This window comes from Eubalaena glacialis, chromosome 4, assembly GCF_028564815.1.
Source record: "Eubalaena glacialis isolate mEubGla1 chromosome 4, mEubGla1.1.hap2.+ XY, whole genome shotgun sequence".
In the NCBI taxonomy this organism is placed as follows: Eukaryota; Metazoa; Chordata; class Mammalia; order Artiodactyla; family Balaenidae; genus Eubalaena; species Eubalaena glacialis.
The window spans coordinates 174617089-174636623 of record NC_083719.1 but is presented as its reverse complement, the minus strand read 5'-3'; the positions used below and the strand labels follow the sequence as shown (position 1 = coordinate 174636623).

The 19535-nt window shown below is 52.6% G+C and overlaps 1 protein-coding gene across 1 annotated transcript; it reads left to right on the top strand.

The window, feature by feature from the left end:
- The first annotated feature begins 2193 nt into the window (after nt 1-2193).
- NIBAN3 (niban apoptosis regulator 3) lies at nt 2194-18392 on the top strand. Its single transcript, XM_061188660.1, has 14 exons — nt 2194-2466; nt 5763-5888; nt 6529-6643; nt 8557-8724; nt 9325-9440; nt 9524-9628; nt 9851-10013; nt 10622-10812; nt 12277-12435; nt 13483-13599; nt 13680-13787; nt 14585-14696; nt 16483-16566; nt 18055-18392. The coding sequence occupies exons 1-14, from the start codon at nt 2194-2196 to the stop codon at nt 18117-18119; spliced, it is 1902 nt and encodes a 633-aa protein (XP_061044643.1). The 3' UTR covers nt 18120-18392.
- The last annotated feature ends 1143 nt before the right edge of the window (nt 18393-19535 follow it).

Below are 19535 nucleotides of genomic sequence, written 5' to 3'. Positions count from 1 at the left end.
TTGCGTCAGGACTGCAGCATTTGCCCAGAGTGCGTCTGTTCATGGCCCACCCATCAGCTCTGCCTGGCTCCAGGGACCAGGAGAGGCTGGTGGGCGAGGCATGTGGGAATTGAAACCTTAAAGCCGAAACCACAGAAAGTGAAGTTTTCTTCAACGTCTTGTCTGGGTTGATCACTCAGATGTGAGAGTGAGGAAGTGGGACGGGGCTGAGCGGAAACAGATTGAGAAAAGCAGAGTAGAGGGTTGGAAGGAAAGCAGCCTGGCCGTGCTTGGGCAACAGCAGGTGCCACTAGTGGGAAGACCCAACTAATCCGATCCAGTCCAGTGCTTTATGCGCCGATAGAGAATGGATTGGCAAAGCAGGAACCGAAGGGAAGCAGCCCACGAGTCCACGGCACAGCGGTGGCTCCCCACCCGCTCCCCCTACCCCAGCACTGACCCCAGGGACCCGGCGTGTCAGTCCACTTCTGTCTTCCCAGCCTGGTGCTGGGCCTGGGCTGGATCCTCTTGGGATCCAGAGTCACCCGGCAAGGGGTAGGTACAGGATTTAGCTGCCCCATCTCTGCCCAGCCCCCCTTTCCTGCCACCCCACACCAACAACTGCTCTCAGGTCCTGCCAGATATCTGCCCTGCATCCGTCCTCCAAGGCCAGCTAGGACTTTTGTTTCCCACCACCCCGCCCCCCACCCGGGGCAGCCCCTACAGAAACCACCAGTTCTAGGGGACTTGGCCACAGGGGAACTGGGAGGACACAGGTGCAGGGTGGGGCGGGGCAGGGGCGGGGCAGAGCGGGGAGCAGGCATCCCACACCTCACCAGGACCATGCTCTGGCTTCTGACCCCAGGCACTGGTCTCCGCAGCATCCAGGCCCCTCAGGTCACCTTGCTCCCAGGGTGCCCCTGAGCTGAGGAACCTGGGGGGTTGTGGGGAGGAGGGGGGTGTTTGCTTCACTCTAAGGGGAGCCCAGGACACAGTAGCAGGATGGGTGGGCGGCCCTCGAGCCCCTTGGACAAGCGACAGCAACAGCACCTGAGGGGTGAGTGGAGTGGGAAGGAGCCAGATTTTGGCGGGTGGGGTTTAGGGCTGGGTTGTCAGGTACCCAGGATGCCCTATTAATGTGAATTCTAGAGAGGCAATGAATACTTTTTTTAGTATAAGTATGTCCCAAATTTTGCATGAGGCATACTTATGCTAAAAATGTATTCCTTATTTACCTGAAATTCAAATTTAATTGGCGTCATGTACTTTTATTTGGTAAATCTGGTAACCCTACTCAGGGCATGGGTTTGGGGTGGAGGGCATAGGGCCAGGTGGGAAGTGCCCCAAGCCCAGCCAGATCTTGTGGGATGATCCTCCCAGGTGGGCAAGGACCAATAGGCCCCTCAGTGTGGACCCCAGGGACTAAGTCACAGTTCTTGATTTGAGACAAAGAAGGGCCAGTGTCCTCCATCCTCCACACACACAGTTGAGCACTTACGGTGTGCTGGGCACTGGGGATATGGAGGGGGGGCTCATGATCTAGACTAAGAAACAAGGCCAAGTTGTCATTACATGAATGGATTCAATAAGCTACTCTGCAAAGTGTTGGAATATTTTTTTCTGTAGTGGCTTAAACGAGATAAAGATTTGTTTCTCTCTCCTATAGAGGGGAACAGTGGCAGGCAGCCTGATAAAAGTCAGACAACCCAACCCCTTCCATATCATGGTTCTAACGTGCGTGGCCTCTGTGCCTGAGGTCACCTCATGACTCAGAATGGCTGCTGAAGCTCCAGTCATCGGATCCACATTCCAGGCAGCAAGATAGATGTGTTTTACACACAGTCAAGTGCACACATATTAGGGGAACAGCTTAAAGAACTTTAACACTTGTGTAATCACCTCCTAGATCAGGATACAGAATACTTCTATCACCCCAGAAAGTTCCCTTGTGCTGGGTGAGGTTTTTAAAAGATTTTGAAAATCTCCCCAGGTAAGGGGCACAAGGAAACTTTCAGGTATAATTGATCTGTTCTTTATCTGGGTCATGGTGATGGTGTCACGGGTGTGTACATGTGTCAAACTCATTCATTTCTATGCTTTATACATTTAAGGTGTGTTGTACATCGTTTATAAATTAAGCCTGAATCATTTAACTCCCCTGCCCCCCACCAAGCCCCATGTGGATAAAAACAGGCAATGGAGGGTTAAGGGTGAATGGAATTGGAACATGTCTTCTGGGGCAACTTTGGGGTGCGGATAGGAAACCGTAAGTGGCTTCTCTGCCTGTTCTGCCCCCACCTCCGGCAGGTTGGGGGGGACCTGATTCAGCCACGTCACCATCTTCTTGTCCCTGCAGGCCAGGTAGACACCTTGCTGAGGAACTTCCTGCCCTGCTACCGCGGGCAGCTGGCAGCCTCGGTCCTGTGGCAGATCTCCCGAGAGCTGGGCCCCCAGGAGCCAGCCGGATGCCAGCTGCTGCACAGCAAAGTGGGTGCCGCAAAGGGGGAGGGGGTGCTGAGTGGGCGAGGCTGGGGAGGCCGTTCATTCGTTCGTTTGAGGGTCCCTCCTCACACCTTTGTCCTTGCTGGTGCCACGACCTGGGGTGACTATTAAAAATTCATTCTGGGACTTCCCTGGTGGTGCAGTGGTTAAGACTCTGAGCTCCCCACAGACCTACTAGAGAATGGACTTGAGGATATGGGGAGGGGGAGGGGTGAGATGTGACAGGGTGAGAGAGTGTCATGGACATATATACACTACCAAATGTAAAATAGATAGCTAGTGGGAAGCAGCCGCATAGCACAGGGAGATCAGCTTGGTGCTTTGTGACCACCTAGAGGGGTGGGATAGGGAGGGTGGGAGGGAGGGAGATGCAAGAGGGAAGAGATATGGGAACATATGTATATGTATAACTGATTCACTTTGTTATAAAGCAGAAGCTAACACACCATTGTAAAGCAATTATACTTCAATAACGATGTTTAAAAAAAAAAAAAAAGACTCTGAGCTCCCAATGCAGGGGGCCCGGGTTCGATCCCTGGTCAGGGAACTAGATCCCACACGCATGCTACAACTAAGGAGCCCGCCTGCCACAACTAAGACCTGGCGCAACCAAATAAATAAATAAATATATATAATATATAAAATAATAATAAATGCTTAAAAAAATTTTTTTTTAATTCTTTTTTTTTTTTTTTGGCCATGCTGCATGGCATGCGGGATCTTAGTTCCCTGACTAGGGATCGAACCTGCACCCCCTGCAGTGGAAGCGTGGAGTCTTAACTACTGGACCACCAGGGACATCCCCAAAATTCATTCTTTGAGCAAACATTCACTGAGCATCTACCGCGTGCCACACCCGTGGCTGGATGCTGGGGACACAGTAGTGACTGAGACAGATCCCGCTTTGCCCTCCGGGGCTCACAGTCTAATTGGGGGAAATGACCAGTTTGTTGTCAAGTTAACATATCATGATGCAGGATAACTTCTGATAGGTGCTAGGAAGACAAAATGAAGGGCGGTGTTGGGGGCTGGAAGCTGGGGTGTAGGAAGGTCCTTCTGAGCTGAGATGTAAAGGATGAGAAGGAGCCAGACCTGAAGCCCAGAGTGGGAAGGGCATTCTAGGCAGAGGGCACAGGCAATGCAAAAGCCCTGAAGTTGGAAAAGGTGTGGCCTGGCTGAGTGCATCACCCAAGGGCACAACATGCCCACTGGACGCCCAAGCCTTTGCATGTGCCACCCTCCCCATTCTATCCCATACTTCGTCTGCTACTTCTTCCAAGAAGCCTTCCTTGACTACTATTACCCCCACCTGAGTCGGGCACCTCCTCTGGAACCCCTGTCTGTCTGCTTCTCCGACGCAGCCCGGGCTCACACGTCTGCCACCTCCATTTGTCTGCTTTGTGAGGACAGAGTCCAAGCCTTATTTCCCCTTCCCCCTGACCCCTTGTGCCCACATGGTGCCTGCACTTAGTAGCGGCTCAGGAAGGGCTTATCGATGGAACAAAAGAGCCTGGAGCTGCCCAGCCCCAGCTCCAAAGGTCTCCTGAGCTGGCAAATGGTGTCCAGGATCTCCATGTGCCCTGTACAACTTAGTTCTCACCAGCCCAGGGGATGGGTCTTTGACCAATGAGGAAACCAAGGCACAGAGAGGTGAAGTGACCTGACTGAGGTCACACTGCCAGCAAGATGCAGAGGCAAGATTTGAACCCAGAGCCCATACTCCTTACAAGGGATACTGGGTCCCCTGTCCCAATCAGGGCTCTGAGATTTCCTCTATTGGACACCCCTTCTCCCAGCTGTGCCTGCCCTGGGGTGGGGGCTCTGTGGCACCATGGACAGAGCCCCCTGCCACCTGGGACTCCCCCTGTCCTGCTTGGGGCATCATGGGGCCTGGGCATCACCCCCACCTGCACCTTCTGCCTCCTGCTGGTCCCAACCCCCTGGGTCAGGGCACAGCTGACATTGGGGTTCAAGCAGCGTGGAGGGATTTCCCCTCGCTTCAGTTGAAACATTTTCTTTAATACTTGTTTTATCTATTTGCATTATGTATATCATTTCTATTATAACATTTTAACACTATTACTATGAAAAATCTCAGACCTAGGAAGAGAGATGGAGAATCATTTAATAAACCTCTGAGTTCCCACTACCCGCTGAAGAATCAAAACATCACAAATGCTGTTTATTTAGTCATCAAATATTTACCGAGCACCAACTGTGTAGCAGGAGCTACTCTGGGACCATTGGTGAAACAAACGCACACAATTCAGGTGGCCAGGTAGTGAGAAGAGGGACAAAGAAAACGAAACAAGGTGATGTCCCATCCTGCCTGAGGGAGGGGTCTGTGGGCAGAGGCCTGGCCATTTCTCATAAAGTTAAACTACACCTGCTCCACGACCTAGCAATCCCACCTGTATCAGTTAGCTATGCTGTGTAAAAATACACCACCAAATCAATGCTTCAAACAACACATGTTTGTCATCTCAGTTACTGTGGGTCAGAAATCTAGATGGGGCTTTGCTGGGTCCTTTCTTTCAGGGTCTCTCACAGGCTGCAATCAAGATGTTGGCCAGGGCTGGGGTCTCATCTGAGGCTCAACTGGGGAAGGGTCCGCTTGCAAGTAAATTGGAGATAACAAAAGTGTCTGCCTCAGTTCATATTTGGAAGTGCAGGCTGTGAGTGTGCTTGATAAAGAATATAACACCACACCAGCAGCACCCAAGCACCTGTACAGTAAGTCCCCTACATATGAACCTTCAAGTTGCGAACTTTCAAAGATGCAAACGTGCGTTCCATCAGCGTCAGGTGTGAGTGAAATTGCAGTTTGCCCTCCTATTGCTGACGATCCTTCAGCTCTACCATCTCCCACCTCCTCTCCCTCCTCCAGTCAGTCACTCTTCTTGCCTGTTCACTCGATGCCAGCCCCTTATGCCAGCTGTTGTACTGTACTACTGTACTTTTCAAGGGACTGTACTGTAAGATTAAAAATGTTTTCTTTATTTTTGTGTTTGTTTTTTATGTATTATTTATGTGAAAAGTATTATAAACCTATTACAGTACAGTACTATAGAGCCGATGGTGTTAGTTGGATACCTAGGCTAACTTTGTTGGACTTATGAACGAATTGGACTTACAAACTCGCTCTCGGAACGGAACTCATTCGTATGTAGGGGACTTACTGTACTTGGTGGCACTCGGGACACAGGAGGAGCTGTCCAGGTGGTCTGGACACCGGGACACTGGCCCATGTTCTTGACATCTGCCCGCCCCTCCTCCCACAGAAGCTGCCCCGAGTCCGGGAGCACCGAGGGCCCCTGACCCAGCTGCAGGGCCACCCACCTCAGTGGCAGCCAGTCTTCTGTGTCCTGCGTGGGGATGGCCGCCTGGAGTGGTTCAGTCACAGGGAGGTGAGTGAGTGGCCTGCAGCCCATCTACCTCTGGCATCTCCATCCCACCCTCCCCAGTATGGGTTTGGGGTCCAGTTCCCAGCATAGCCCCCCTCCTTTCTTCAATCATCAAGTAGGGCCAACCTGTAAGCTTGGCCCTGGGTGGGCGACCATCTCCTGCTGTGCCAGGCGGATAAACTGAGGCCCAGGCCAGGGTTAGGGGCTCACTCATGGTCATCAGCAGAGCTGAGGTTGAAACCATGCAAGGCCTTTGCACATGCCGCCTGTGCCCTGCTTTCCAGCTGGGGAATTCAGGCAGGTCACTTGTCTCCCTGGGACTCAGTTTTCGCCTCTGTGAAATGGGACGATGATGGTCTACGCCACATGGGGCTGTAAGGATTCAATGGGTTAGTCCTCATATAGCACTTGGGACTGGTCTAGCACACAGCAGGTGCTGGGTGCTCCACTATGGGGAAGGGAAGGAGGGAGGGATTGAGGGAGGGGTGGAGGGAGGGGTGGACAGAAGGAGGGAGGGTGGAGGCAGGGAGGTAGGGTGGAGGATTTCCCCAGTTAACCCAAAACCTTCCCCTGATCCCACACTGGGATATGGAAGCCACAGTTTAGGCCTGTCCCAAGACGGTTCTTTGGATGCCTTTTGCAGGAATATGAAAATGGGGACCGTCCCCTGGGCTCCATGGTCCTGACAGGGTACACAGTCCTGACTTCCCAGAGTGAATATCTCCACCTGTTGGACACTCTCTGCCCAGAATCCTCAAGTAAGGCTCCCGGGGACCCCAAGAGCAGGTTTCTCTACTTCAGCACTGCTGACACTGGGGCCAGATCATTCTTTGCAGTGGGGGCCACCATGTGCTTCACAGGATGCTGAACAGTATCCCTCACCTCCACCCACCAGATGCCAGTAGCACTCTGCATCCCAAGAGCGACAACCAAGTGTATCTCCAGACATTGCCAAGTGTCCCTGGGGGCGGCATTGCCTCTGGGTGAGCAGCCTCGCTCTAGAAAGAGAAACACCCATTCTTGTCAGGGTGAAGGAGTTAGGTCACTGGACCAGAATCAAAGCAGCAAAGCGTAAAAACGATAAAATATGGTGTCAGCAAGCATGTGGGGAGATGGGCAGTGGTGGGCAGGAAAATTGCACAGACTTGTTACAGCGTGTAATTGGTCAGCCCAGTGTTTCCAGGATGGTTCTCCTTCCTTCCCTCCTCCTCCTCCTCTTCCTCCCCCCACTCCCACTTCTCCTCCCTTCCCCTTCCTCTTCCTCCTCCTTCTCTCTCTGAATAGGTAAGGAGCAGCATAAGTGGGCTGGCATGCATCTGATGAGGTCCTGCATCATTTCATTGAATCTGCCCAGGAGGCAGCCCCATCACTAACCACCCCATTTTCCAGAGGGGGACACTGAGGCTAAGGACTGTCACACAGTTAGTAAGGGACAGAGCCAGAATTACACCTTTTGCTTCACTGCAGAGCTATCCTGCTGTTTAATCATGTGAAGATGTAGCAACAAGAACAGTCTGCAGAAATGTTGATGATGTCGAAAACATGGGAATCCACCCAAATACGCATCCTTTGGGGTTGATTAAATAAATTACAGCCTGACCCTTAGGAAGGAAAGCTGTGCAGCCTCTGAAGGTGTCCCAGACATATGCAGGAGCCAAAAGGCCAGTTATAAACCAGAAAACTCCCCAGTGTTAAAAAAAAAAAGCACCCCATACAGCTTTGTGCAGATTTTAAAATCTGGAATAATGTCCCCCAAACTGTTAACAGCTATTAATCATCTCTGGGGGCTGCGATCGAAGGGCTGGATGACAAGGGACGTCCACCTTTTTTCTGCATTATTATTATTATTTTTTTAAATTTATTTTTGGCTGCATTGGGTCTTCGTTGCTTTGGGCGGGCTTTCTCTAGTTACGGCGAACGAGGTCTGCTCTTCGTTGTGGTGCGCGGGCTCTAGGCACGCGAGCTTCAGTAATTGTGGCACGTGGGCTTAGTAGTTGTGGCTTGCAGGCTCTAGAGCGCAGGCTCAGTAGTTGTGGCGCACGGGCTTTGTTGCTCCGCGGCATGTGGGATCTTCCCAGACCAGAGCTCGAACCCGTGTCCCCTGCATTGGCAGGCGGATTCTTAACCACTGCACCACCAGGGAAGCCCTTTCTGCATTATTGCATTTTACTGCAGTCTGTATGTATTACTCTGGAAATCTGAACAAAACACTGAGGATTTGGGAGACTCCAATTTAATTCATCAAAATAAATTCACTCATTTTTGTCCTCCCAACAGTTCTAGGTCATTGGTATCACTTTTTAGCCCATTTTACAGGTAGGAAAACTGAGGTTTTTCAGGGAGATGAAAATCTGTGCAAAGAGCTAGAAAATGGTCTGGCCAGGTTTGAACCTGGGCCTAGCCGACTCCAGCACCCCACAGCAAGCAGGGCTCAGACCACATGCCAGCTAGGAAAGATTGTTGGTGGCTGCCTAGGGCTGCTGTGTTAAGCATGTTGCTGAGGCTGGGAAACAGTGCTGGGATGGATTGCTGATGTCTGCCCTGGGCACACCTCCTCCTGGGACTGAGCTGAAGTAAGGGTTCTCTACACATTTCATGGTTATTGTCTCCTAGTGAATGAATGATTTTAGAGTGAATGAATGAATGAAGATGTGACCTCCTCTGCTTTCAGGACACCATACACAGGAAGAGCCTGACCCCCTGTTGGAAATGCCTGTTAGTTTCCCCCTGTTCCTGCAGCACCCCTTCCGCCGGCACCTCTGTTTCTCTGCAGCCACAGCGGAGGCGCAGCGTGCCTGGAGGCTAGCCCTGCAGGGCGGCATCCGGCTTCGAGGCACAGGTGGGTCCTGGGAAAGGGCAGGCAGTGGTGGAGCACAGAGTCTGGAGTCGGAAGGTTCTGCTCCTGCTGGCTGTGGGATCCTCTCCAAGCCTCAGTTTCCTTATTTATAAAATGGATCGTGGGGGATGACAGAGGGGAAACAGGCAGTTATGCATGGCCAGGGCTGTAATGAGGGCACAGCCCCATGGGAGCTTAGCCTGGGGGATCAGGGAGGGGATGTCCAAACTGGGGTCTAAAAAAGATGAGGGGCCAGCCAGGTGAAGAAGAGGAATTAGGACGGACACATCTGGGCAGGTTGTTGAGTGAACAAGCGTACCTAACTGGAGAGGCAAATGGAGACTGCAGTGGGATCTGGGCTGTGACTGCCTGCAGGGGATGGCTTTTCCAAAATGGTATACAGGCCCCTCATGGGCTGGTGATAATCTTAGGGGAGCGTGTTCCCGGCGGAGGGCACTTCTTTGCGCAAAGGTCTGGAAGTGGGTGAGACTTAGCTGTTTGGGACCTGGCGAGGAGGCGGAGGGCTTCCTTCTCAGGCGACGGGGAGCCAGGCAGCCTGAGAGCAGGGGAGGGGTGGGCGGGCACTGACGAGCCGCCCCTCAGTCCTGCAGCGAAGTCAAGCCCCAGCCGCCCGTGCCTTCCTAGACGCCATACGGCTCTACCGGCAGCAGCAAGGCCACTTTGGCAACGACGACGTGACCCTAGGCTCGGACGCCGAGGTCAGTGCCGCGCAAGGCCGCACCCGGGACCCCCCGGACCCCTTCTCGGCCCACCGAAGCACCCATGGTCACCTCCCCCGCAGGTGCTGACTGCGGTACTGATGCGGGAGCTGCTGCCTGCGCTGCGAGCCCAGACCCTGCCCGGCCTGAGGGGGGCCGGCCGCGCCCGGGCCTGGGCGTGGGCCAAGGTACGCATGGCGTCGAGGAGGTGGGGCAGGGACACGCGGGAGGCCGCGGATCGGGATAGGAGCCGGACCTGGGTGCTCAGCTTCGCCCTCCCTGCGACTGTCGCCCAACCTCTCCGCCCATCTCTGTGCGTCTGTCTTCTCTCTGTCCTCCTACCCTCGCCCCATCTCGTCTCTCTACCGCGCCCCTGGCCCGTGTGGGGTCCCCTCGGCTGATCTGGGCAGCTACTGGACGCCGTCCACGCTGCAGTCCTGGCCGGGGCCTCCACTGGGCTCCGCGCCTTCCAGCCCGAAAAGGAGGAGTTGCTCGCCGTCCTGGAGAAGACTATCCGCCCAGACGTAGATCAGATGCTGAAGTTGCGGGAGCGCGTGTTAGGGAGGCTGCAGGGTGAGGTCCGGGGGCGTGGCCTGGATGTGAGGGGCGGGGCCGGGAGCCTGAGAGGAAGAAGGGGAACAGCTTGGATGTAAGGGAAGGGGCCCAAGGTCTGGGACCCGGTGGAGGCAGGGCCGGAAAAGAAAAGGGTGGAGCCTAAGTGGGAAAATGGGCGAGGCCTTGATGCTTTGGTGGTGAGACTAGATCTCAAGACGGGGTCAAGAGGGAGGGCGGGTGCTTGGGAGGCGGGAAGGCCAGGGATGGAGCTGGGGAGCCCGGAGACCGAGACTGGGTGGGGAGAGGGGCAGAGGCGATGGCAGTAGCAGGCCTGACTCCGGTTGTGGGTTGTCCAGTCAGACGGCGGAGATAGCTCTCACTCAGCTCAGTAACAAAGAGAACAGAGTTGGAATCCTAACTCTGCCTCTGTGTGCAACTTTGAGCCGATCCCCATCGCACTTGGCCTCGGTTTTCTATTCTGTATAATGGGGTAGAGGAGGGTGCTCAGAGTCAGCGCTCCCATCTACCTCACCCTGTTGAGCCCATGGCCTCACTCCGTGCACCCCACCCCCCAATTTGCGGAGCACCTCGAGGAGGAGATCCAGGCCAGTGTCTTCCACTCGCAGCCAACGTCCAGGGTCCCCTCGAGTCGTGCCTGCGCAGGAAGGTGGATGCGCAGCTGCCCCGGGTCACGCAGGCGCTGCTGAGCACCGTGGAAGCCGAACTCGCAGCGGTGCAGACCCTCCTAACCCAGGGCATGGACCGCCTGTCCCACCACCTGCGTGGGAGCCCCTCCAGCACCCGGCTGCGGAAGGAGGTGAGGTCCAGTGGGTCGTGTTTCATCGGGCCTATGGGCAGTGTGTTAACTTTATAGAAGAGTTGCGTGAACCTTGAATCTTTCTTGTTTGAAAACCTTCTCTTTTAAAAATCTCTGAACTTTCTTCTAGGCTGCATTTTACTTACGGTGGTCCACTATGCTATGGTTACTGGGGCACGGTTTATAACATGGGGGGGAAGGAGTAAGGTGACAAGATTAGCATTTTAGTAACATCAGTCTGGAGTCACCTTCCCCACAAATTGTTCCTCCTCCTATTCCCTTGTTTGGCCACAGCCCACCCCATTCCCTGGGAAAGAATTCTGCTCCACAGAGGTCAGCTCTTTTCTTCCGATATTAAATGAGAGCATACTATGTGCCAAGAAAACTTCAACTTATTAAGTGTCTGTTGACCTTTAAAATGAAACAGCCAGTTATTTTATCAGCAGAACATTTTGGGAATGGAGGGCAGCATGAGAATTGCAATTCGGGACATGCAAGCTATGGCAAAACCAGAGGCAAGTCTGGCAAACGAAGGGGAGGAACATTACTTTATAGAGAAGAAGGAGAAAATTGGGAGAGGCAGCTTTGAAGTCCATTGGAGGAAAGCGAGAGTTCAGGGTGGTGACAGTTTCTCATTGGCTGAGTGGTGGTAGTTTCTCATTGGTTGGGGCTGTTACTGCATAAGGAGAAAATCTTCCTCCTGCTGGAGTGGTAAAGTAGTAACCTTCTTCCAGTTTGGGGTCCGCAGAGGGCAAGGAGTGGCAGTGCACGAGAGCCGCCCCCCCCCCCCGCGCCCTTTCATGGCTTAATGATTTCAATTTTATTTATTTATTTATTTATTTGGCCACGCAACTTGTGGGATCTCAGTTCCCTGGCCAGGGATTGAACCTGGGCCACAGCAGTGAAAGCGCCGAATCCTAACCAGTAGACTATCAGGGAACTCCCATGACTTTATTTTAAATGAGGTTTCCCTTTATTAATCTTCACATCTCCATTTCATAATCACCTCCTCCAGGAACTTTCCCTGGTCCTCTCTGCATCTGCAGCTGCGCGTGCTTCCCTCCTCACAGAAGTATTAACACACCACTGCAGTTGTTTGTTTACAATCTGTCTCCCCCAACTTTTCTGTGAGCAGTTTGAGGGCAAATACCACTTTGGATTATTGCACTTCTGCAGCCCCAGGATCCAGCACAAAGAGAACATCAGGTGGGACAAGGGCTGAGTGTGCCCATTTCCCCTCAGCCATGCCAGCACCACATGTTATCATTTGTTTCAAGTTTTACCATTTTATGTCCATCACACCATACCTCACAGTTACTTTTATTATGCATTATTTTGGTGACAACTGAGGCGGGATGTGTTTCTATTTGTGTTTCTCCTTCAATGAACTGTCTATAAGGTCCTTAGCCTTGCTCTTCCATTGGCTGGTGGTATTTTTCTTACCTGACTGCTATGGGAACACAGGTTTACTCATTTGGGGAGATGCCATGGGACCCAGAGCTGATGCAGACCTGCTACCGAGAGGCGGAGCGGAGCCGGGGGCGCCTGGGGCAGCTGGCAGCACCATTTGGCTTCTTTGGAACACAGAGCCTGGTGTTTGGGGCCCAGGATCTCGCACAGCAGGTAAGGGTGAGTGGGAGGCTGGGAGGAAGCGAGGCAAGGATGGCAGCCTCCAATGAGTAGGTGCCAAGTGTGTGCCAGGGAGACCACGATGACCCAGACAGACCTGGCCCTCCCTCGCTGGACTCCCAGTGTCACGCAGACATGAGCTCATGACCAGGCAGGCAGTAATCACACATGATGGACAGGGCTGTGATGGGGACACACAAGGTGCTATGGGAACCCTGAGGAGGCACCTGATCCATCTCCAGGGTTGGGAAGGCTTCCAGGAGGAGAGCACTGCCAGGCTGGGGCAGCTGGGGGAGGAATGGGAATGGGGGCATGTCCTGGGTGGAGGGAGCAGTGTGGATAAGCCCTGGGAGGTGTGAGAGCGTGTCCACATTTGGGGAAAGTGAAGCAATTTAGAGACATTGGCTTGTAGATTTCAAGGGAGGGCAAAGATGTGGGAGATATGCCAGCGAGGTGGGGGAGCACATGGGTCAGGGCCTTGAGTATGGGGCTCAGGGGGCTGGGCTCTGTCCAAGGGCAATGGGAGTCACAGCAGGTGTGTGAGCAGGGGAGGGGCATGGCCAGATTCAAGGTTTTTTAGAAAGCCCTGCCTGTCCTGGGGAGCAGGGGCTGTCGGGGGCAGAAGTGGAGGAGGCAGGGAGGAGGTCTGAACCAGAATGGGTTGGTGGAGAGGCGCAGGGTGTGTTTTGAAAGCCAAGGGGTTGGGACCTGCTAATGGACATGGTGAGTGAAAGAGACAGGGATTGAGAAGACCCAGTGCTGCCCGGCACGGTTGTTCAGTTTGTATACTGCACAAGGGCGCTCAGCCAAGGAGCCTGGACTATGGACGGCTCTCTGCTCCCCATGCTGGGCATCCTGGCACTGAATGGATGAGCCCCAAGTCCTGAGAGGAAGAGAGTGCTGTTTCTTGGGACAAGAAGGAGGTTGGAGGGAAGTAGTTGGTCAGGGCAGGCTGGATGCTGAGAAGGGTTCAACCGAGCAGGCGTAGGGCCCAGAAAGAGCATGGATTCCCAGGGCTCATCCCAGCATCTCTTCCCACAGCTCATGGCTGACGCCGTGGCCACCTTCCTGCAGCTGGCCGACCAGTGTCTGACCACGGCTCTGGACTGTGACCAGGCTGCCCAGCAGCTGGAGAAAGTCAGGGGGCGCGTGCTGAAGGTGAGGTCTGCGGGGAGGGCATGGCAGTGGGCCTGGGTGCTCAGGTGGTTGTCAAACCAGCTGCCGTGTGTGTCATGCAGAAATTCCAGTCGGATAGTGGCTCAGCGCGAAGGAGATTCATCCATGCCTGGCTGCTCTGCATCTTCTTGCCCTTTGTGTTGAGCCAGCTGGAGCTGAGCTGCAAAGCGGTGAGCTGACGGGGGACGGGTCCTATAGAACAACCAAGCATCTTTCTGTAAGGCTCATAGAGCCACCTTGATGATTAGAGACTTTTGTTCCCTGAGCCCAGGGGCTGGGTCGGATGGCTCTTCTGGGACCTCACAGTGCCCTCTGCTTCTCCCATGACAATGCTATGTCTGCAGAGCTGGCGTGGGGTCCCATGCATCACATAGCAGCAGGTGATACAGGCTTCAGAGAAGGGAGGAGGCAGAGGGGGAGTGTATGTGTGTGTATGGTGAGGGTGCTGAGTGGTTAGGGGGCCTCTCTCTGAGAAGATGATGCTTGAGAAGCAGTGAACTAAAGGCATGAGCCATGTCCTGGGGAAGCGTATTCCAGGCAGAGGGTACAGCATGTGCAAAGGTCCTGAGGTAGGTCTGTGCCTGGTGTGTTGGAGAAACAGAGAGGAGGCGAGTGTGGCTGGAGCTTAGCGAACAAGGGGGTAGGAAGTAGACGAGCGGAGAGGTCACGGGGGCCTTGCTACACAGGCTTAGGGGCACCATGAAGGGGTCTGCATCAGGGGTCAGGCAGGAAGTGGCTGTGAGGGGTCCCAGCAGAAACACCTGTACTATTCCCATGAGGTGTGATGTGCTTTGTTTCACCAATTCTCACAACAACCCGAGGGAATAATGAGTCAAGGAGTCCATTTTAAAAATGAGGAAACTGAGGTCCAAGTTTCCCTAGCTAATCAGTGACAGAGCTGGGGCTCAAACCCATGTCACACATAGCCCACCCCTCCAGCCCAGCCCCTCACCTGCCTCGGTTACAGGAGCTGCCTGAGTTCGAAGGGGACGTCCTTGCTGTGGGCAGCCCTGCTCTGACCATTGAGGGTATTTATGAGGATGTCATCCGGGGGGTCCTGCTGCAGAGGATCAATCGAGGTGAGCCCCACCCCCTATGGCTCAGGGGAGCCTGGTGACCCCTGGCTGTGTATACTGAGCCTTACCAGGGTCCCCATCACCTCTCACTGCCTGTGAACACTAGTCCTTTGACTAAGGGCCAGGACTGGGACAGAGGGGGTCTGGGGTGGGCGAGCCTAGAGGGGCAGTGATGGAAGCTCCCTGAAGGAGGGGGCATTGGAGTGGGGCTGTGACGGATATGCAGGAGTTCTTAGGATGAGAGAAGGGAGGCAAAATTTAAAAACTGGGGATAAAAAAAAACAACAAAAAAAACTGGGGATAGACATTTACATTTACTCATTCAACAACCTCTCCATGTTTTATTCTGGGCTGGCATTGAGGCCTCAAGAGTACTTGGACTTGGGGTAGGCCTCTTAGGATTTCCTGGGCTGGGAAGAGGCTCCTGACTGTCTCTTCTCCCTCCTGCCTTGTCTGTTCCTTCCTGACCCAATGCCTATGACTGCTGAGATGTGTACTAACAGGGGAATGAGCAATGTGTAATGGTTATTCAGGGAATGTCACAGCTGACACAGAAGGAAGGAGAGGAGGCTGCAGGCTGCCAGGGCAGACGTGCAGGGCCTTGAATGACAGGCAGAGGAGTTTAGACATTTTGTGGCAGGCAATAGGGAGCCACGGAGGGTGTGTGAGCAAGAGGGCAACAGTGGCTAGACTGGAAGCCAGGGAGGAGGCTGTGGGCCTGGTCCTGGGGGGCAAAGGATGGACTCGAGCAGGGGCAGCAACCAAGGGGACGGAGACCAGGCCTGAGGATGAGACGGAAGTCAGAGGTTGTTGTTGGCCTGGGGTGTCACTGGGTGCATGGGAGGGACCACAACCCTGGGGATGGTGTAGAGAGAAAGGAGAGGAGTCCCAAAGAGCCTGGATTTGAAGGACACAAAGAGGAAGAAGGGATGCAGAAGGAGCAGTCAGAGAGGTGGGAGACCCAGAGATAGCAGTGTTCTGGGAGCCAGGAAGTAAGGGTGAGAAGTGTCCTTGTTCTGTGGGTGGCCAAACGAAAAGAACCGAGTTCCTTTAGAATAGGGGACATTTTGAATGGAAAAAGGCTAATCTCTGATTGGAAAAAATTTTTCAGAAACAGGTTTCCATTCCTAGAAGTTCTACATGTACTGCAGGCAGGGTGGGGGTGGGGTGTTTCCCTCCTCAATTGATTTGTGATGTCTGCTTGAAGCATTGTGCCGGAAGGTGGGGTAGGTAGCATCCAGGCTCAGTGAAGGTGTGGGGATCGGCTAGCAATGTCTGCCATGGGCACAGGTGTGGAGAGAGGCTCACGTGAGCCACTTGTTTAGAGTTCCTGGTTGAGACATTTCTTCCATCCTTTGCCCTCTTGTGGCCTCTCTGGGAAAATACATGGAAGCCCTGGGATTCTGGGGCTTATCCAGGTGGGTCCGGGGGTTTATCTTTTTATTTTATTTTATTTTTAAATTTATTTATTTTTGGCTGCGTTGGGTCTTCGTTGCTGCGTGCAGACCCTCCCTAGTTGTGGTGAGCAGGGGCCACTCCTTGCTGCAGCGTGCGGGCCCCTCACTGTGGTGGCTTCTCCCGCTGCGGAGCATGGGCTCCAGGTGCGCGGGCTTCAGTAGTTGTGGCACGCGGGCTCTAGAGCGCAGACTCAGCAGCTGAGGCACACAGGCCCAGCTGCTCCACTGCATGTGGGATCCTCCCAGACCAGGGCTTGAACCTGTGTTCCCTGCATTGGCAGGCAGACTGTCAACCACTGCGCCACCAGGGAAGTCCCTATCTCTTATTTTAGAATTGAAAAAAGCCCTTGGTGCCAGCAACATGTCCTGCACTCTGGATGGCTGCTCGGAGCTTCCATGGGACCAGGCAGAAACAGGTGAGGACCTCACAGGTTCTTGGCCCATGCCAGTGAATTGCCAGGGTCGGGGGGCCTGTGTGGGGTATACAAGAGGGTTGTGAGTGTGGGTTCCTGGATGGAACAGTATGCACCTTGTCTCCTGACTTGGCCAGGTTGACCAAGCTCATGGTGAACTAGGGCAATGGGGAGCCACGGAGTGTGCCTGAGTGTCAGAGGTATCCTCTGACATGCATATGAATTTGTGTCCCATCTCTTCTTGCCAGGCCTCTATAGGGCCTCTCCCAACGGCTACCAGTTCCCAACACTGGTGGGGGAGATAGTGGTGATGGGAGCCTTGGGTTCACCTTAACAATGGGTGCATGGAGCTGTGCTCAGGACCAGGGCAGCCTGGCGTCCTACTATAGGACCCTACAGAGACCTCCTTGTTGCAGCAGTAAATGTGTGTAGGGCTGAGGTTGACACTGCTGGTGGTGCAGGGATCCTGAACTCCATCCCTAAGACGGAAATGTTTCATGGGGACTTCCCTGAAATGGGACAGAAAGCAACTGGTCCAACTAGAAGTGGACCAGTGGGCAAGATGTTTATAATCTGGATGTTCAGGACTCAGGGCAGATGCAGGTATTCTGGAGCGGCTCTCAGCTCCTCAACCCCCTTGGGTATCATTGTTATGAGAGCTTTGTGAATCCACCCAGCTAAGTGGCTCCCACATTCTTCACCCACAGAAACTCTGAGCTAATAAACATGTATAGTTTTCAGTGGCTAACTTTGGGGGTCATTTGTTATGTGGCAATAGCTAACTAATACACTGCCTAGCTGATTGGGGGCAGCATCTCATAGTCAATTGCTGCAGATAAACTGATGAATATTCACACTCACTGGGATACATGAAGATTAAACAATCTTAGAAAGACTTCTGGGTGTCATAATATTTGGGGATTTGCAACTGGGGATGAAGGATTGTGGATGGGCTCCTTAATCTATTTAACCAGAATCTAATTGATGATGGGGTTTTGCTTCTAATCTTTTGCACTAACAGATAACACCATAGTGAACGACCTTTTACATACTTTTCATGCAAGGGGGTAAATCCCCCAAGGTGAAATCTCAGGGTTTAGAGCATGCATGTTTGTCATTTCAATAGCAGTCTTGAGAGTGCTCTCCACCAGAGTGGTCTCACCTGGTGCCCCCTCATCTGTGTGGAGGTGGCCCATTTCCCCACAGGCTGTCAGCTGACTTGGGATTCCCAGATCTTCTGGGTGAAAAATGTTGTCTTGGCATCATTTTAATGAGCATGTCTTATTGGGGATGAGGTGGAGAGTCTTCTCATGTGTTTGGAGCTTCTCTGTGAACCTCCATTTCTCTCCGTGGCCCACTTATCTTCTGGGTGCTTTTACATTTCTATTAAATTATTCTCGCTAAGCTTCCAATTACTGAGTATTTATTATGTGCCAGGCATTTGATGTGTCCAAATGTTTTGGCATCTTTATGACACTTTCCATTTTACAGATGTGGAAACTGAGGCTCAGAGAGGCACTTGCTCCAGGCAACCAGGCTCCAGCACCGAGGTCTAGCCACTCTGCCCACTGCCTCCTCCAGGGACATTCCAGAGCTGAAGCTTTGCCCACATTCATCGTCATTCTCAATGGATAAATGTCTAGTGGAATTTCTGAGTCAAAGCATATGTACCAGTTCAAGGCTTGTATAATCCCCACACCTCTGCCTTACTCCTCTCCAGAAAGGCTATGCCTTTTAACACTCTCACCAGCAGCATTTGTACATATTCTCTTTTCCAAACACTAGGACTTTTCATAAAAGGAAAAACTGCCAGTTTGATAGACACACACACAGAGTGCATTGTTTTATTTTAAATTTCTTTGATGACTACATTGAACCTAAAAATATGTTTATTGACCATTAATATGTTTGTGTGTTTCTTATTTATTTATTTATTTTTGGCTGTGTTGGGTCTTAGTTGTGCCATGCGGGATCTTTCATTGTGGTGCGCGGGCTTCTCTCTAGTTGTGGGGTCTGCGTTTTCTCTCTGTAGTTGAGGCGCCTGGGCTTAGTTGCCCTGTGGCATGTGGGACCTTAGTTCCCCGACCAGGGAACGAACCCATGTCCCCTGCATTGGAAGGTGGATTCTTTACCACTGTTTGTGTGTTTGTGTTTTCCTTTCTTTTCTTTTCTTTTTTAGTGAATTGCCTGTTCATAGCTTTTACCTACTTTTCTCTTCAGGAGAATTTATATTTTTCTTAATGATCTCTAATAACTCTTTGTATATTAAGGATAGTAACACTTTCTGATATACGGTAGAGATGTTTTTTTCTCAGCTTGCTGTGGGCCTTTGGGTTTGTTTACTTGCTCCAAAATCTTAACTTAGTATCAAGTTTCCCAGCTGAGAGTAGAGCTTTTACTTAGTATCAAGGTTCCCAGCTGAGAGTAGAGCTTTTACTGCCTTCCTCTGTTTGCCAGAAAAGTCATCTGTCCACTGGAGGCTGGCAGCTTCACATCACAAGACTTCCAGTTGCTTCCGGAGTAGGTTCTGGGAGGGACTTCCCCAGTGTTTTTCTCAGTTCAGCTTTCAGAGGGGGGTAATGCACACTCCATGGTTTCCTCCCCCAAGAGAATGAGATTTTCCTCACCTTTCCTTCCTAACTTTTGCCCAACTGTCTCTTGTACACACTGAGGACACACGATCTGTGCCCTGAATTTTACTTAACAATATTGAGCCCCCATACCCGCCACTCACGTTAATAAATAGATATCTGAGCATCACAAAAACGATGAATTAGAAAACACATTAGATTACTGGAAAACAGCCCCCTCGTAGCATTTCTTTGGAAACGTCCACCTCCCTCCCATTCCATCTTCACACAAGCCTGCGGGGTCGTTATGACTCCATTTTACAGATGGACAAACTGAGGCTCACACAGACGGCCCACGCGGGGACTGGATTTGAAGCCAGGTCTGGGGACGCCAGGGCCCAC

What these genes read in the sequence shown, in the direction of transcription:
- NIBAN3 (XM_061188660.1), top strand. Translation starts at nt 2,194, where the DNA reads ATGGAATTGGAACATGTCTTCTGGGGCAACTTTGGGGTGCGGATAGGA. An exon ending in CGTGTTAGGGAGGCTGCAGG is followed by an intron (nt 10,014 to 10,621) that starts GTGAGGTCCGGG and finishes TTCCACTCGCAG; the next exon opens with CCAACGTCCAGGGTCCCCTC. An exon ending in GCTGCAGAGGATCAATCGAG is followed by an intron (nt 14,697 to 16,482) that starts GTGAGCCCCACC and finishes CTCTTATTTTAG; the next exon opens with AATTGAAAAAAGCCCTTGGT.